We start from the raw sequence: 15290 nt of genomic DNA on the forward strand, positions 1-15290 counted from the left end.
TGTCTATTCCTGTCCCTGGCCTAGCGCCGTGCTGGGGAAGCAGCAGCTATTTTGAGGCCCTTCTCCCTCCAAGTGTGAGCGGTGGGAACGCGCTGGGAACATCCCGAACTGGGAGGCCGCCCGCCCGCCACAGCCTTGCCTTGGATCCGGGCCACACCAGTCCTGTGGCTCTGCCTCTTCTCCTAAGATCAGCTCTGGCAATGTGATCAACTCTGATCACAGCCACTGCCCTGGGATAACCCAGGAGAACTGACTCCAACGGGCTTCTGCTGGAGATGCGAGCACAGGGTGGCTGGGCTTTGTCCTTCGGGGGAGGACTAGACCCACTAGCTGGGGGAAGGAACCACTCTGAGCTTGAAACTGGGGACGACAATGTTGAGAACAGTACTATAAAAATACCTGGCCAGGCGCAGTGGCTCTTGCCTGTAATCCCAGCACTTTGGGAAGCCAAAGTGGGAGGATTACTTGAGCCCAGGCCTTCGAGACCAGCCTGGGCAACATAGCGAGACCCTGTCTCTATTACAATTTAATGTATATTTTTTAAAAATACCTGACATCTCTTGAGTGCTCACGATTAAACAGGCCTTGTTCTAAGCATGTGACATGACGGTAAACTGTTTAATCCTCACAGAAGGGAAACAAGTTCAGAGAGGGAAAGTGACTTGCCCAAGGACACACAGCCAGTAATGGCTGAATCAAGACTTGAATCCAGGTCAGCTGGCTCCAGTTCATGCTTTAAATCACTTTTCTCCCCTCTGAACCCTCCAAGCCCAGGGGCTAATATGAATTAGGAGAAAGAGCACTGGCTTGAAGAGTCAGTCCCTCTTTGTAATTGGGCCAGCCAGACTACCTCCGTGAGCTCAGCTCTCTCATCTATGAGATGGGGATAATGATAGTACCCACTTCCAGCGCTAAGGTAAGGACTGGTGTTAACATACCTTGGGGACTGGGGCTCAGTAAGTTCTTTTCACTTATTTATTTATTTATTTTTTTGAGACAAAGCCTCATTCTGTCACCCAGGCTGGAGTACAGTGGTGCAATCACGGCTCACTGCAGCCTTAACCTCCTGGGCTCACGCAATCCTCCCACCTCAGACTCCCAAATAGCTGGGACTACAGCCACGTGCCACCATGCCTGGCTAATTTTTATTTTTTTGTAGAGATGGGGGTCTCACTTTGTTGCCCAGGCTGGTCTTAAACTCCTGGGCTCAAGCAATCCTCCTGCCTCAGCCTCTCAAAGTGCTGGAATTATAGGCATGAGCCACTGTGCCTGGCCAGTAACTTCTTTAAATTATCAAACTAACATATGCACATGTCCGTTTGTCTTTTCAGGATACTACAACAAAAATACCACAGACTGGTTGGCTTAAACAACACATATTTATTGCTTTTATTGCTCACAGTTCTGGAGGCCGGGAAGTCCAAGATTAAGGTGCCAGGAGATTCTGTGTCCTCATGTGGCAGGAGAGGGAAAGAGCACTCTCTGGGGTCCCCCTCTTTTTTTTTTTTTTTTTTTTTTTTTGGAGACACGACCTTGCTCTGTCACCTAGGCTGCAGTGCAGCGGTGTGATCTCAGCTCACTGCAACCTCTGCCTCCCAGGCTGAAGCTCAAGTGATTCTCCCGCCTCAGCCTCCCGAGTAGCTGGGATTACAGGCATGCACCACCACACCCAGCTAATTTTTGTATTTTTAGGAGAGACGGGGTTTCACCATGTTGCCCAGGCTGGTCTTAAAATCCTAGAATCAAGTGATCCACCCACCTCGGCCTCCCAAAGTGCTGGGATTACAGGCATGGGCCACAGTCCCCAGCCTGGGGTCCCTTTTATAAGGGCACTAATACTATTCTTGAGGGGTCAACTCTTATGACCTTATCGCCTCCCAAAGTCCTCACCTCCTAATACCATCATCTTAAAGGTTAGGATTTCAGCATATGAATTTGGGGGAACATAAACATTCAGCACACAAACATATGGCAAAATAAAATGGAATAAAAGAGGACATGGTAGAAACTAAGGCCCTCCTACTTCACACCTGAATTCCTCTCCCCAGAGGTAACCACCATCAACAGCTTCTTGGGTCACCCTTTGGAAATTTTCCATGCAAATTAAGGCAGAGAAGTCATACAGGACAGTGATTAAGAACATGGACTGCCTGTTCCAAATTCTGGCCCTGCTGTGGACAAGCCACATGAAGTTTAGGCCACCAGTTTGTTTTTCCTGAGCCTGTTTCCTCATCTGTAAAATGGGGTTAATAAAACTAAGTATCTACTTCATAGGGTAGTTGTGAGGATTAAATGAGTCAATCTAGGCAGTGTTTATTTGTTTATTTATTTATTTATTTATTTTTTTATTTTTTTGAGACAGAGTCTCGCTGTGTCGCCCAGGCTGGAGTGCAGTGGCGCCATCTCGGCTCACTGCAAGCCCCACCTCCCGGGTTCACACCATTCTCCTGCCTCAGCCTCCGAGTAGCTGGGACTACAGGCGCCCACCACCACGCCTGGCTAGTTTTTTGTATTTTTAGTAGAGACGGGGTTTCACCATGTTAGCCAGGATAGTCTCAATCTCCTGACCTCGTGATCCAGCCGCCTCGGCCTCCCAAAGTGCTGGGATTACAGGCTTGAGCCACCGCGCCCGGCTATTTTTTTTTTTTTTTGAGACAGATTTTTGCTCTGTTGCTCAGGCTGGAGTGCAGTGGCACAGTCTCGGCTCACTGCAACCTCTGCCTCCTGGGTTCAAGCGATCCTCCTGCCTCAACCTCCCCAGTAGCTGGGATTACAGGCAACTGCCACCATGCTCAGCTAATTTTTTGTATTTTTAGTAGGGACGGGGTTTCACCATGTTGGCCAGGCTGGTCTCAAACTCCTGACCTCAAGTGATTCGCCCACCTCGGCCTCCCAAAGTGCTGGGATTACAGACGTGAGCCACTGCGCCCAGCCTAGGCAGTGTTTAGAATGAACATTCCCTGGCCCATAGCTGTCCGATAAATACACACATACAGTGGACCCTTTCTGGTAAACACTGAGGTGGCCTTTTGCTATAACCAACGATGCTGCAAGCAAGACACATCCTCATTCACCTGTCATTTGGCACAAGTGCAAGAATCTCAGTGGGAGAAATTGTTGGTGGAGAAATTGCTGGGTCAAACCGTAGTGCCCTTGTAATTTCAATTAATTTTTGGATGAGCGAATTCTCACAGCAGGCAGAGACAGGGAAAGAGGTCCACGGGGCAGCGAGGACAAAGGAGGAGCAAGATGCAATGTTATGTCTGAAGTCCAGGGAGGGCTGCATCTGTTCCAGCAACCGGGAGGATGCGGCAGCTCCCCAAGCCCCTGGCTAAGCAGATGGAGGGTTTAATTTAATCTAGATTGTCCCCATAAGGGTTTTACAGAAAACTGGTAAAGATACGAGGAGCAGGAGCCTCTAATGAGCAGTGGCTGCTTAATAAAATGCCGGAGCAGATACAGGTTCCCTTTGCCACCATCCACAACAGCAGCGTCTGGGCTCTGATAGAAACCCCTTGGATGCCAAAGTCACCTCAGAATGGTACCCTAGTTGGGCTCTCCTTGCTCAGCATCCTTCTAGGTCCCAGAATACAGAGTAGAGAGCAAGGGGTTAAGAGTATGGGTTTTAGAGTAAGACAGATGTTCACCTAAATTTACTGTGTCAACTTGGGCAAGCCATTTTCCTCCCTGTGTCTCACAGGATAATGGGACCTACCTTCATGAGGCTGATGTGAGGACTCAATCAATCAAACACAGAAAGGACAGTGGCCGGCATCCAGTGAGAGCCCAATTAATGATCACCCAGGAGACACGGATGGAGAATAAAGACAGTTATCCTGGCTGGGCGCGGTGGCTCACGCCTGTAATCTCAGCACTTTGGGAGGCCGAGGCGGGCAGATCACGAGGTCAGAAGATTGAGACCATCCTGGCTAACACGGTGAAACCCCGCCTCTACTAAAAATACCAAAAACTAGCCAGGCGTGGTGGTGGGCGCCTGTAGTCCCAGCTACTCGGGAGGCTGAGGCGGGAGAATGGCGTGAACCCGGGAGGCGGAGCTTGCAGTGAGCAGAGATCGCGCCACTGCACTCCAGCCTGGGGGACAGAGCAAGACTCCGTCTCAAAAAAAAAAAAAAAAAGAATCTGAGAAGTCCCAGGACAACTGTAACAACACTAACAGTAATGACAACAGCGACCACCCCCATTGATCCAGGGGTACCTGACTCGGCTAAGGGCACAGGTTGGGATCAGACAGACGTGGATTGCGCTCTATTGTGCACCTGGGTGAGCTCACCTCTCAGAGCCTCATCGGCTTCCTCACCCGTGAGACCGGGAGGATAATGCCTCCGCGGCCCGGCTCGGGAGAGAACCGAGGAGGGGCTGGGGTGTGAGCCCCCGCCGCTGCCCCTTCGCGGCCAGCATTCCGGGGGCGGGCACGGCCGGGGCACACCCCTGTCGCCGTCCAGCGCATCTCCGGGCCCAGGGGGTGGCGGCTGCTCCTCCTCGACGCCTCCGCGGGCATATTCCCCCGCGGCCTCCCGCGCCGCGCAGCGGGGACCCGGGTGATTGCAAACAGCCGCCGGCCTCATTAGGAGACTTGTAATTAGCGGCTGGCGCAGCCCAAGCCGGCGCGGACTAATTACCGCGGGGAGCCCGCCACGCCACCAACGCTCCAGCCCGCCCGCCCGGCCACCACAGGCGTCTGCACCTTCCGAGGCCAGAAGGGGCCGGGCCTGGTCCAAGAGTGGGAGGCCGCGGGCCGCGCCAATGTGCTTCCTCCCGGGGCTGTGCCTGTGGGGGAGAAGTAAATCATTTGTTCAAAACAGCGTTTACTTCCCGGGGGCGGTGGCGCACGCCTGTAATCCCAACACTTTGGGAGGCGGAGGCGGGAGGATCACTTGAGGTCAGGAGTTTGAGACCAGCCTGGCCAACATGGTGAAACCCCGTCTCTACTAAAAATACAAAATTAGCCAGGCGTCGTGGCCGGCACCTGTAATCCCAGCTACTCAGGAGGCTGAGGCAGAAGAATCGCTTGAACCCGGGAGGTAGTGGTTGCAGTGAGCCGAGATGGCGTCACTGCACTCCAGCCTGGGCGACAGGCTGAGACTCAGTCTCAAAAAACAAACAAAAACAAAAAAAAGGCTTACTATGCACTCCCTGAGCCAGGCATTTTGTCCACGTGACCCCGCTTAAATTTCATATCTACCCACGAGGGAGGAACCATTGTTATCCCATTGCACAGATGAGGAAACTAAGATCTGAGGCATGAATTAACCGTCCCGACAGCACCTGGCCGGGCCGGTAAATGACGGAGTGGTGAACAGAACCTCCATCTGTCGTCTCTCCATCTTATTACGCTAAATGGACGAGTGAAACCCTGCACAGGAGAGCACCAGCCGTGTTGACCAGAACAAGGACTCTGGAGTCAGCCGGCTTTGGGTTCGAATTCTGATCCTGCTCGTAACTGGATAGGACGCTTTGGTCTGAGCCCCAACTGCATCTATAAAATGGGCGAAGCATTGCCGCTGAAATGAAGGCTGGGAAGTGTTAGGAGTGAAATTTCCGTGAGGGGTGGAGCGCTCAGGGGTTGGGGGTGTGTTGCTCTCTCCGCGCACTGCGAGCCTCTGGCGCCCCCTGTTGGCCAAATGAGGATGCCGCAGACACTTTCTGGAGAAAGGTTGTTCTTGGGTGGGGAGTTATCACTGGTCCCTGGGTAGAGCCACGGCGTTCCCTCTTCCTATTCTTCTCTTCCCTACCTTTCCCCACATCCCTCCTTTAAGGTGGCCAAGAAGAGTGGGAGATGGGAAAATTCAGAACTCATTCCAGATCTTGCAAAAATCAGTTGTGAAAGCTGCCTCCATTACAGACCTCACAGGACCAGCCAAGGCTAAGACATTTCTACAATCAATCAGGGATGGGCATAAAGACTAAGCTACAAAGCCATACATCAAAGTACTGGGCATAACAAGAAAACCTGGAAATAATGTAAACGTCTACCAGGAGATACTGACCAACTTCACAGTGGTACGTCCAAACAATGCATTACTGCACAGCTGAAAAAACAGTATCGTAGCTGAACAGTTGACATGAAAATATAGCGAAACAGCCAGGCGTGGTGGCTCACGCCTATAATCCCAAAATCCCAGCACTTTGGGAGGCCAAGGTGGGTGGATTACCTGAGGTCAGGAGTTCGAGACCAGCCTGGCCAACATGGTGAACCCCTATCCCTACTAAAAATACAAAAATTAGCCGGTTGTGGTGGCACGCGCCTGCAGTCCCAGCTACTTGGGAAGCTGAGGCAGGAGAATCGCCTGAACCCGGGAGGCAGAGGTTGCAGTGAACTGAGATCGCGCCCCTGCACTCCAGCTTGGGTAATAGAGACTCCGTCTCGAAAGTAAATAAATAAATACAAAAATTAGCTGGTCGTGGTGGCGGGTGCCTGTAACCCCAGCTACTCGGGAGGCTGAGGCAGGAGAATCGCTTGAACTCAGGAGACAGAGGTTGCAGCGAGCCGAAATCGTGCCATTTCACTCCAGCCTGGGCAACAAGAGCAAGACTCTGTCTTAAAAACAAAAAAAGAAAAAAGAAAAGAGAGCCAAACAACAGGAATCAATCTTACAATCATGTTGAGCAAAAGAAGGCAAACACAAAAGAAAACATGCTGGAGGACATTTATATAAAATTTAAGAACAGGCAAAACTAATCTAGCAGGGTAGAAATGGTAATAGTGGCAGTAAGGGATTTGACTGGAAGAGGGATCAGGGAACCTTCTGGGATACTGGAAGTGCTCTTTAATCTTGGAGGTGGTTATAGAAGTCTACCCATATGTAAAAATTCATTGAGATGTACACTTAAGAATATGTATTTTGGCCGGGCGCGGTGGCTCAAGCCTGTAATCCCAGCACTTTGGGAGGCCGAGACGGGCGGATCACGAGGTCAGGAGATCGAGACCATCCTGGCTAACACAGTGAAACCCCGTCTCTACTAAAAATACAAAAACTTAGCCGGGCGAGGTGGCGGGCGCCTGTAGTCCCAGCTACTCCGGAGGCTGAGGCAGGAGAATGGCGTAAACCCGGGAGGCGGAGCTTGCAGTGAGCTGAGATCCGGCCACTGCACTCCAGCCTGGGTGACAGAGCGAGACTCCGTCTCAAAAAAAAAAAAAAAAAAAAGAATATGTATTTTATGTAATACCACATAAGACTTTTTTTAAAAAATACTTAAAAAGAAAATAAAAGAAAAAACATAATTTAACAGAGGGCATAGTTCTCAAACTGTTTTCTCTGTCTCAGGACCCCTTTACACACGTTACTGAGGATCCCCAAGAGCTTTTAGTTTTGTGGGTTATATTTACTATGGACATTAAAGTTGAGAAATGTTTAAAAAAAATACACAATTCCATTAGCTGTTAGAGCAGTGATGTCATCACGTCAAGCAGCCTCTGGAAAACTTGACTGTTCACTCTGAGAGAATGAAAAAGACAAGTAACATCTTAGTATTATTATGAAAGTAATTTTGGCTTCGGGGACTCCTAAACCGAGTGAGTTTAGGAAATCTCAGGGGTCCCCAGACGACACTTTGAGAACCGCTGGCCCAGGGGGAAAATGACAGAAGAAAACACACTACACGACAACAGTTATTCTCTCTCAGTGCTGGGATTATAATTTATTTGCTTCTTTGTGCTTTTCTGTTAAAAAAAAAAAAAAAAAAAAAAAGGAAAGGAAAACAGAAATGGAAAATACAATGACCACGTATTGTTTCTGCGAACAAAAAATGAGACAGCACACTCGCCTCCCTAAGATTGTTGAAAGGCCCAAACAGCAATAGCACATTTAGCTGCATGGAAGAATTAAACTGAGCTCAAACCTGAAAATAAGAGTCCGATTTCCCGTTTGTCAATCCCTGGGCTGTGAAGTGCAGGGTCTTGCCCTCAAAAGCTCCACGGTTCACCTTGGGGAGAGAATGTACTCGCATACATACCTGTGCTGCAAGGTTCCCAGGGCCCCAAGGGCAGCGGTTGCATCCTACACAGTACTGTAAACTCCGGTGTGCAGCAAAACCACCCATCGCAGCTGCAAGCCGCTCCAAACCGCTCCCAGCCGCTCCAAGCCGAAGTTCAGCCCTCAAACTAGTCAGAGACCCTCCGCAGGACGCATGCGCGCTTACAAACGCAGAGTTAGGTGGGGCTTGAGGGAGACTGACACAGAGTTCGGCCTCTCAACTTTCTAGCTCCGCCCGCATGTCCTGTCTCCTTCTCTGAATGGCTGAAAGGCTGCGGAAGTAAGCTTCCCACGGGCCGCGGACGGAACCCACATCCGGTTTGCACAGCGGTCCCGACGGCGCGGAGGCAGCTATGGTGCGGTTCAAGCACAGGTAAGCATTCCCTTCCAGACCCACCCAGCGCCTTGCCAGGTCCCCGCGGCGCCGCTAGCGCCCACCTTCCTCTCGCCTGCCGCAGGTACCTGCTCTGCGAATTGGTGTCTGACGACCCCCGCTGCCGCCTAAGCCTCGATGACCGAGTTCTGAGCAGCCTCGTACGGGACACTATCGCCAGGGTGCACGGGACTTTCGGCGCAGCCGCCTGCTCCATCGGCTTCGCGGGTGCGAGAGCGTTGGGGGAAGAGGGGAACCCGGGAGGATGGCGGGACGTGGAGGGGGCAGGCGCCGGAGGAAGAAAGAAGGGGCACGAGTGGCCAAGCCCGTGCATCGTTTTTTGTAAGGTATCTCTTTAAGCGCCGGGGACCGCAAGCGAGAGATCCACACGAGTCCGAAATTAGCAGAGAGCTAAAAGGAGGGGCCCGAAGGCAGTGGGTCTTTGAGCTAGAGGCCTCTTTTTGCCTGCTTGACAGGTAATTTCTGTAATTGGTTGTGATTGAATTTGATAGGATAGAGAATTAAATGAGGGAAGCTGTGTCTAGTTCCTAGTAAGAGCTATTATGACCGATTACATTAACATCACATGGAAAAAAATTGTCGAAAGTATCCTTGGGAATGCCCTTAGTTGGTAAAGTACAGAACACGTGATCGTCAATATATGTGAATACAGGATGAGCCGGGACAAAGAGGGGCCCGGGGCCCTTCTTCCACACCATTTATATTAGTTCCCCCTTTTACCTTGCTTGAGGATTGACTTCTGGAGAGTTAAATGCAGATAGGCTTAACTCATCCTTAAGTCAGGTGAGACTCAGCTGACTGCTACAAGAATTACAGAGCCCAACTGCAGTAAAACAGCCTATTTTTCAGGCGAGGGTTTTTCCTAAATTAAAATGGATCGCCTCCTACCTGCTCCTATTTATTGAATTAACTAGTGAATTAGAAAGCATTTTAAATTCTAAATTCATTCACCAGTTCTGAGTGGTGTGCAACACAGTGGGTGTTTTGGCTTTTCTCTTTTACTCGCTGATAGATCCTACGTGCCACTTGTGCTCTGTTACTCTGAAGTTTTGTTTTTTTTTTTGAGACACAGTCTTCTGTTGCCCAGGCTGCTGGAGTGCAGCAGGGAGATCACAGGTCACTGCTGCCCCCACCTCCTGGGTTCAGGCGATTCTTATGACTCAGTCTCCTGAGTGGCTGGAATTACATGCGTGCACCACCACGCCTGGCTAATTTTTGTATTTTTAGTAGAGACGGGTTTTCATCATGTTGGCCAGGCTGGCCTCGAACTCCTGACGTAAAGTGATCTGCCCGCCTCAGCCTCCCAAAGTGCTGGGATTACAGGTGTGAGCCACCACACACAGCAAAATTTTCCGAAATGATTTTTTTTTTTCCCTGTTGTAGTTCGATACCTCAATGCCTATACTGGAATAGTGCTACTTCGATGCAGAAAAGAGTTCTATCAGCTTGTGTGGTCAGCTCTTCCCTTCATCACATACCTGGAGAACAAAGGACACCGTTACCCATGCTTTTTCAACACGTTACATGTGGGAGGTAGGAGTGACGTGATATGGCTACTGATTTTCAATAGGTGACATGTTCAGAGTTCAGTCTAGACTGGTGGGTGGGTCTTCCTGCTGTCCCGCTAACAAGACACTTCCCCTACCTCTGAAAGTAAGGTCGAGACCTTTCACAAGCTGTTGACCTCAGTAACTCACATGCCAGGTACAATAAGAACATGTCAGAAGTTCCTAATTCAGTACAACAGGAGACAGCTGTTGATCTTGTTGCAGAACTGCACTGATGAAGGTAAGCAATACTAGCCCAGTGCCCGCTGAGCAGTGACTGACCTCGAGCTGAAGAAATCACTCCCAAAGACATCTTTCATCCCTATCTGCCTTCTCCAGGAGAGCGGGAAGCTATCCAGAAGTCTGTGACAAGAAGCTGCTTACTAGAGGAGGAGGAAGAGTCAGGTGAGGAGGCTGCAGAAGCAATGGAGTGACCCTCTGCTCACCACACAGCAGGCTACACTGCTCAGGCTTCGGGCCCACTTGTTGAACAGAACAATCTGGGTAGCAACAGCATCTTCTACAGTTTTCCAAGCTGGATAGCTGCCAACCAGCGGACATGTTACCCACTTGAAATAGAGTACTCAGTTAAACTGAAGTTGCCTTTACCTAGCATTCCCTGGTTAAGTGTTGCAGGTTGTGAACTCTGTAGACATCTTTATTGCTTGGCTAAGAGTAGATTTAATAAATGTATTTGGTTTCCGTGGCATTTAGTATACTTATATTACAAAAAGGGCTTATGGAGTCCATGCTTGGCCAAGTCTCTCTTCTCTATCCCCAGCCTTGGTGGGAAGAGTGACTCCCTGTGTGGTACTAAACTTTTTTATTGAGACAGTCTCACTCTGTCACCCAGGCTGGAGTGTACTGGCCCAATCTCGGCTCACTGCAACCTCCACCTCCCGGGTTCAAGCAATTCTCCCACCTCAGCCTTCCAAGTAGCTGGGATTACAGACGTGCACCACCATGCCTGGCTAATTTTTGTATTTTTAGTAGAGACAGGGTTTTGCCATGTTGGCCAGGCTGCTGTTGAACTCCTGGCCTCAAGTGATCGGCCTGCCTTGGCCTCCCAAAGTGCTGGGATTAAAGGCGTGAGCCACTGTGCCTGGCCTAAATTTTCAATACTTAGCCTTCTACCTGAAGCTGTGTACCCCCGGCCCCAAGATGGGCCCTAAGCAAGACAAGTCATTTGGAATAGAAATATTAGCTGAGACACAGCAAATGAACTGGCAGAGATCTATAGTCTGTCTCAGTACTGAACCACAGGGTCTTATAGATACCAGATTCCTTGCCAACAGTTAATCAGGTAACTGCAAAAATGCAACTTTGGGCTGGGCGCGGTGGCTCATGCCTGTAATCCCAGCACTTTGGGAGGCTGAGGCGGGCGGATCACGAGGTCAGGAGATCAAGACCATCCTGCCTAACACGGTGACACCCTGTCTCCACTACAAACACAAAAAATTAGCCGGGCATGGTGGCAGGTGCCTGTAATCCCAGCTACTCAGGAGGCTGAGGCAGGAGAATGGCATGAACCCAGGAGGCGGAGCTTGCAGTGAGCTGAGATTGTGCCACTGCACTCCAGCCTGGGTGACACAGGGAGACTCCATCTCAAACAAAAAATGCAACTTTTGCAGTTGGGGTTGGGGGGGCTGGCCTCACCTGACATCATTATTGCATGGTCATGTAGCAGCTGCCCACTTAAGAAACTTAAGGTAGTTTTTTGTAGTTCTACTCTTCCTTATTTAAGCGCCTTACCCTGAAGACAAGTCAGACTGCCATACTCACAGAAAGTAGGAACGGCAAGAGACTTATGATCCAGATTTGGTGTACTACCTACCGACATTTCTGGGATCTGTTTTCTCCGTAATACAATGGATGAGACTGAAAGTACCATACACATTTAACAGAAATACTGGTGATTTTGGCTTCAACATGCCCCCTCATCTTGAGACCAGAACACCCTCATCCATCCAGGAAATTTCCTGATAGGATTTCTTTTAAAATGGCAGGTTAAAGCTAAGCCCAGCTCTAGAACCATTTAAACCTGACACCAGAAAAGACAGCCCACAATATCACAGTAGCTGTCACGTTAACCTATTCAAGAAATAACTTGTCTAGCTCACCTGTAATGAACTTAACAAAAAGCTCACATTGCTTGTGCAGGTGATTTATTGTGACTATTTGCCTTCGCATTCTAACACACCTAGAGGTCACTTTATTAAGCAGAAAAAGAATTTACATCAAATTCAGCTCAAACCAAGGCATAAGAAGACTGCTCTAGATTAGAGGGAGATGGTGGCAATGCTACCACTTCAGATGGCCCTGTTCTGCTGCAGCTGTACCACACTCCTGTTCCTATGACTCAAGCCAGTCACCTAAAACAAGCTCGATCTTAGGGGTAGCAGGTCTCAGGGCTTCATGAGTTACAGCTTTCCTTACCAATGCAAGCCATGCCCAAGAAAAGGCAAAACCCTCCTTTCACACATGCAAGTGCCAGGGACAGCCTACTCCATTAAGCTGGTACCACAGCCTGGCCATGTGTCAGAAGAAAAATAAACTGCAATACAAACTGGGTGTCCTAAATCCATTTTATTCCCACCCATTTCTTTAACAAGAAGAACTAAATAGGTAGTAAAGATTCAGCTGTTTTTTAAAAGACAGAGGTGTGCTGAGCCCAGGAAGGCCTGACATGATGCTACAGCAGAGCAGTGTGTGCACCATTCCGGGTTGGACTGCTCTAATGCATCTCGAAGGGATTCAATCTTATTTTGGGTTGAGAAAAATTAATTACACATGGGTCAAAAAGACTAAACTGGCAAAAATGAACTAAAAACCGTGGCAGGAAGAGATCTCTTGTGTCAATACTTTATTTTGGTGTAAAGACAGGAAGCTGGAAAATACACTGTATTTAAAATTTTCTTGGTTCCCCCTCACATTGTGGAAACACCCTCCCCCCAGAGCTAATCCGTTCAAACTCAAATACTTAAAAATTACAGCAGCCAAACAAAAGCATGGGGGTAAAAAACAAAAACCAAAAACCAGATGGAGAAGGTAGCCTGGGCCAGTAGTGTCACTTGGTGTGGACGACTGAGGTGCTGAACAGGAGCTTCTGTTTCTGTTTTTTTCTTTTCTTTCCTCCTTTCTCTTCTAAAGGGAGACACAGAAAGAGAGCTTAACTTAAAATGCCATCCCTTGTCCCTTGGCCAGTTTTTATGACTGAAAGTCACAGAGTGGGAGCTAAGAGTGGAGGCTCTGGAATTAGACTGCCTAGATTCCAATACTAGTCTTGGTATAACTAAGTGGGTGTCTTTGGGCAAGTCACTTTTACCTCCCTAGATCTCAGTTTCCCCATCTGTAATGTGAGGTACACCCATTTAATGTGGTTGTTGGGAGAATAAAATTAGCACAGTGCTAGGCACATAGCACACCATACATATGTGATTCTTGTCAACGAACAGAGTGCAACAGGCTTTGAGACTGACCTCCATCTAATTAGCCACCCTGTACCAACTCAAGATTCCAAAGGATACAGGTTGTACACCCCACTGTATCTTGGAAGAGTTCCTCAGAATTTCACTTTCAGGCGCCATGAATTACTCTGGAGTGGCAAATAGGTCCTATCTGACATACCAAATGGAGTACTATTTAAATGACACTAGAGTGTGCTGAAGGGTTCAGAAGGGAAACAGCCTAATTAGTGATGTCTGCCACTGAATCCAGGCGGGAATGGCAGTGTAGTATGTTTGACAACCCTGGGCACTCCAGCCTCTGCCCTTACCAGAGAGGGGATCTGCAGTAGCTGGTGTGTCCAGTTTCATGAAGGCTGCTTCAATAGCTTGGCTGAAGGAATTTTGAAAACTGGGCACAGGAACACGGTCTGAATTATCACTCTCCCCATCGCTCTCCACAGGGGCAGGAGGAACTAAGCTGTTCTCATCTAAAAAATAACAGTGTTAAAACTATAGAAACAACTCTTTTTCTAGAAACAGCTTTTTATGGAAAGGAGCCAAACTCCCCCTTCACCAGTGGACCATCCTCACCTTTCTTTGGAGCAGTTTTGGGCCACACATCTGCTTTTGCTTTTCCAACCCTCAGCATCTGCCAAAGTGGGAAAGAAGTGGGGGAGAGAATTTAAGTAGCTAGTCCAACTTCTTTTCCAGACCTACCTTGACTGACTGGAGAAGCACAGAACCAACTATCACCTTTGAAAAGATTTTCCAGGTACTTCTCTCCTTAACACACTGTTCTAGCCATGTCCTCTATATCATGGCTAATGGAAAGGGCAATGAAACCCACAAGGTAGTAAACCATAAGCTGTTTGTTCCTTAGGAAATGGGTAAAGAACACTGCACAGAAGGCACAAGAGATTCTTACTGAGACCCTCAAATTGGGAATTCTGACTTTCTGGTAAGTTTTTCTGCCCTTCTTGAGACCCCTAAAAACATCGATCTGTCGGAGTAAGCAGTAGGTAGTGCCCTCCAGTTTTTGTTTTTTAGACAGGGTTTTGCTCGTCACCCAGGCTGGCGTGCAATGGCACAATCTCGCCTCACTGCGACCTGTGCCTCCAGGGTTCAAGCAATTCTCCTGTCTCAGCTTCCCAAGTAGCTGGGATTACAGGCACCCACCTGGCTAATTTTTGGATTTTTTTTAGTAGAGATGGGGTTTCGCTCTGTTGGCCAGGCTGGTCCTGAACTCCTGACGTCAGTTAATCCACCCACCTCGGCCTCCTAAAGTGCTGGGATTACAGGCTTCAGCCACTGTGCCCGGCCTAGTACCCTCCAGTTTTTTTTTGTTTTGAGATGGAGTTTCGCTCTTGTTACCCAGGCTGGAGTGCAATGGCACAAATCTTGACTCACTGCAACCTCCGCCTCCCAGGTTCAAGCGATTCTCCTGCCTCACCCCCCTGAGTAGCTGGGATTACAGGCATGCACCACCATGCCCAGCTAATTTTTGTATTTTTAGTAAAGACTGGATTTCTCCATGTTGGTCAGGCTGGTCTTGAACTCCTGAACTCAGGTGATCAACCCGCCTTGGCCTCCCAAAGTGCTGGGATTACAGGCATGAGACACTGCGCCCAGCTGAGTACCCTCCAGTTTTAAACCACATGGCTACTAAACTTCAGGTACCTAAAGCCATGAAAACTAAACTCTCTCCTGATACTGCTTCAACAGCCCTCACTACCTTTTAGTCTGCTTTTCCAATAGCTCCTTAATCATTAACTTTTTTTTTTTTTTTTTTTGAGACGGAGTCTTGCTGTGTCACCCAGGCTGGAGTGCAATGGCCAGATCTCGGCTCACTGCAAGCTCCGCCTCCTGGGTTCACGCCATTCTCCTGCCTCAGCCTCCCGAGTAGCTGGGA

At 49.1% G+C, this 15290-nt stretch overlaps 2 protein-coding genes and 1 long non-coding RNA gene across 6 annotated transcripts in view; 1 reads left to right on the top strand and 2 right to left on the bottom strand.

The window, feature by feature from the left end:
* LOC139356628 (uncharacterized) overlaps positions 1-8060 on the bottom strand; it is a 32162-nt gene extending 24102 nt beyond the window's left edge. Inside the window, exon 1 of the long non-coding RNA XR_011608748.1 lies at positions 7975-8060. This is a non-coding gene — a long non-coding RNA (uncharacterized lncRNA). The remainder of the gene's footprint in view (positions 1-7974) is intronic.
* Positions 8061-8245: 185 nt separating this feature from the next.
* LOC105494696 (POP5 homolog, ribonuclease P/MRP subunit) lies at positions 8246-10641 on the top strand. Of its 2 annotated transcripts, XM_011763389.2 has the most exons (5): positions 8246-8367; positions 8453-8595; positions 9772-9921; positions 10093-10176; positions 10275-10641. In XM_011763389.2, exons 1-5 carry the CDS (start codon positions 8348-8350, stop codon positions 10367-10369), a joined length of 492 nt encoding a protein of 163 aa, XP_011761691.1. In that variant the 5' UTR covers positions 8246-8347; the 3' UTR covers positions 10370-10641. The 2 variants fall into 2 exon arrangements, with proteins under 2 accessions (XP_011761691.1, XP_011761701.1); XM_011763399.2 differs by lacking the exon at positions 10093-10176.
* A 2140-nt stretch (positions 10642-12781) lies between these two features.
* LOC105495512 (ring finger protein 10) overlaps positions 12782-15290 on the bottom strand; it is a 48158-nt gene continuing 45649 nt past the window's right edge. For 2 of the 3 annotated variants that reach the window (XM_071070963.1, XM_071070964.1), the window contains exons 15-17: positions 13973-14030; positions 13711-13869; positions 12782-13079 (exon numbers count right to left, since the gene is read on the bottom strand). In XM_071070963.1, coding sequence (XP_070927064.1) covers positions 13003-13079; positions 13711-13869; positions 13973-14030 — 294 coding nt within the window. In that variant the 3' untranslated portion in view covers positions 12782-13002. Of the gene's footprint in view, positions 13080-13710; positions 13870-13972; positions 14031-15290 lie in introns of those variants that run through there. The other variant, XM_071070965.1, reaches the window with a different exon arrangement.

The sequence above is a fragment of the Macaca nemestrina genome, chromosome 10 (assembly GCF_043159975.1).
Source record: "Macaca nemestrina isolate mMacNem1 chromosome 10, mMacNem.hap1, whole genome shotgun sequence".
NCBI classification, from domain to species: domain Eukaryota; kingdom Metazoa; phylum Chordata; class Mammalia; order Primates; family Cercopithecidae; genus Macaca; species Macaca nemestrina.

Bases quoted from the DNA above. Each gene is read 5' to 3' on its own strand.
- LOC105494696 (XM_011763389.2), top strand. From the start codon at position 8,348: ATGGTGCGGTTCAAGCACAG. The intron at 8,368-8,452 runs GTAAGCATTCCC...CGCCTGCCGCAG, and splicing joins ATGGTGCGGTTCAAGCACAG to GTACCTGCTCTGCGAATTGG. The intron at 10,177-10,274 runs GTAAGCAATACT...TGCCTTCTCCAG, and splicing joins GCAGAACTGCACTGATGAAG to GAGAGCGGGAAGCTATCCAG.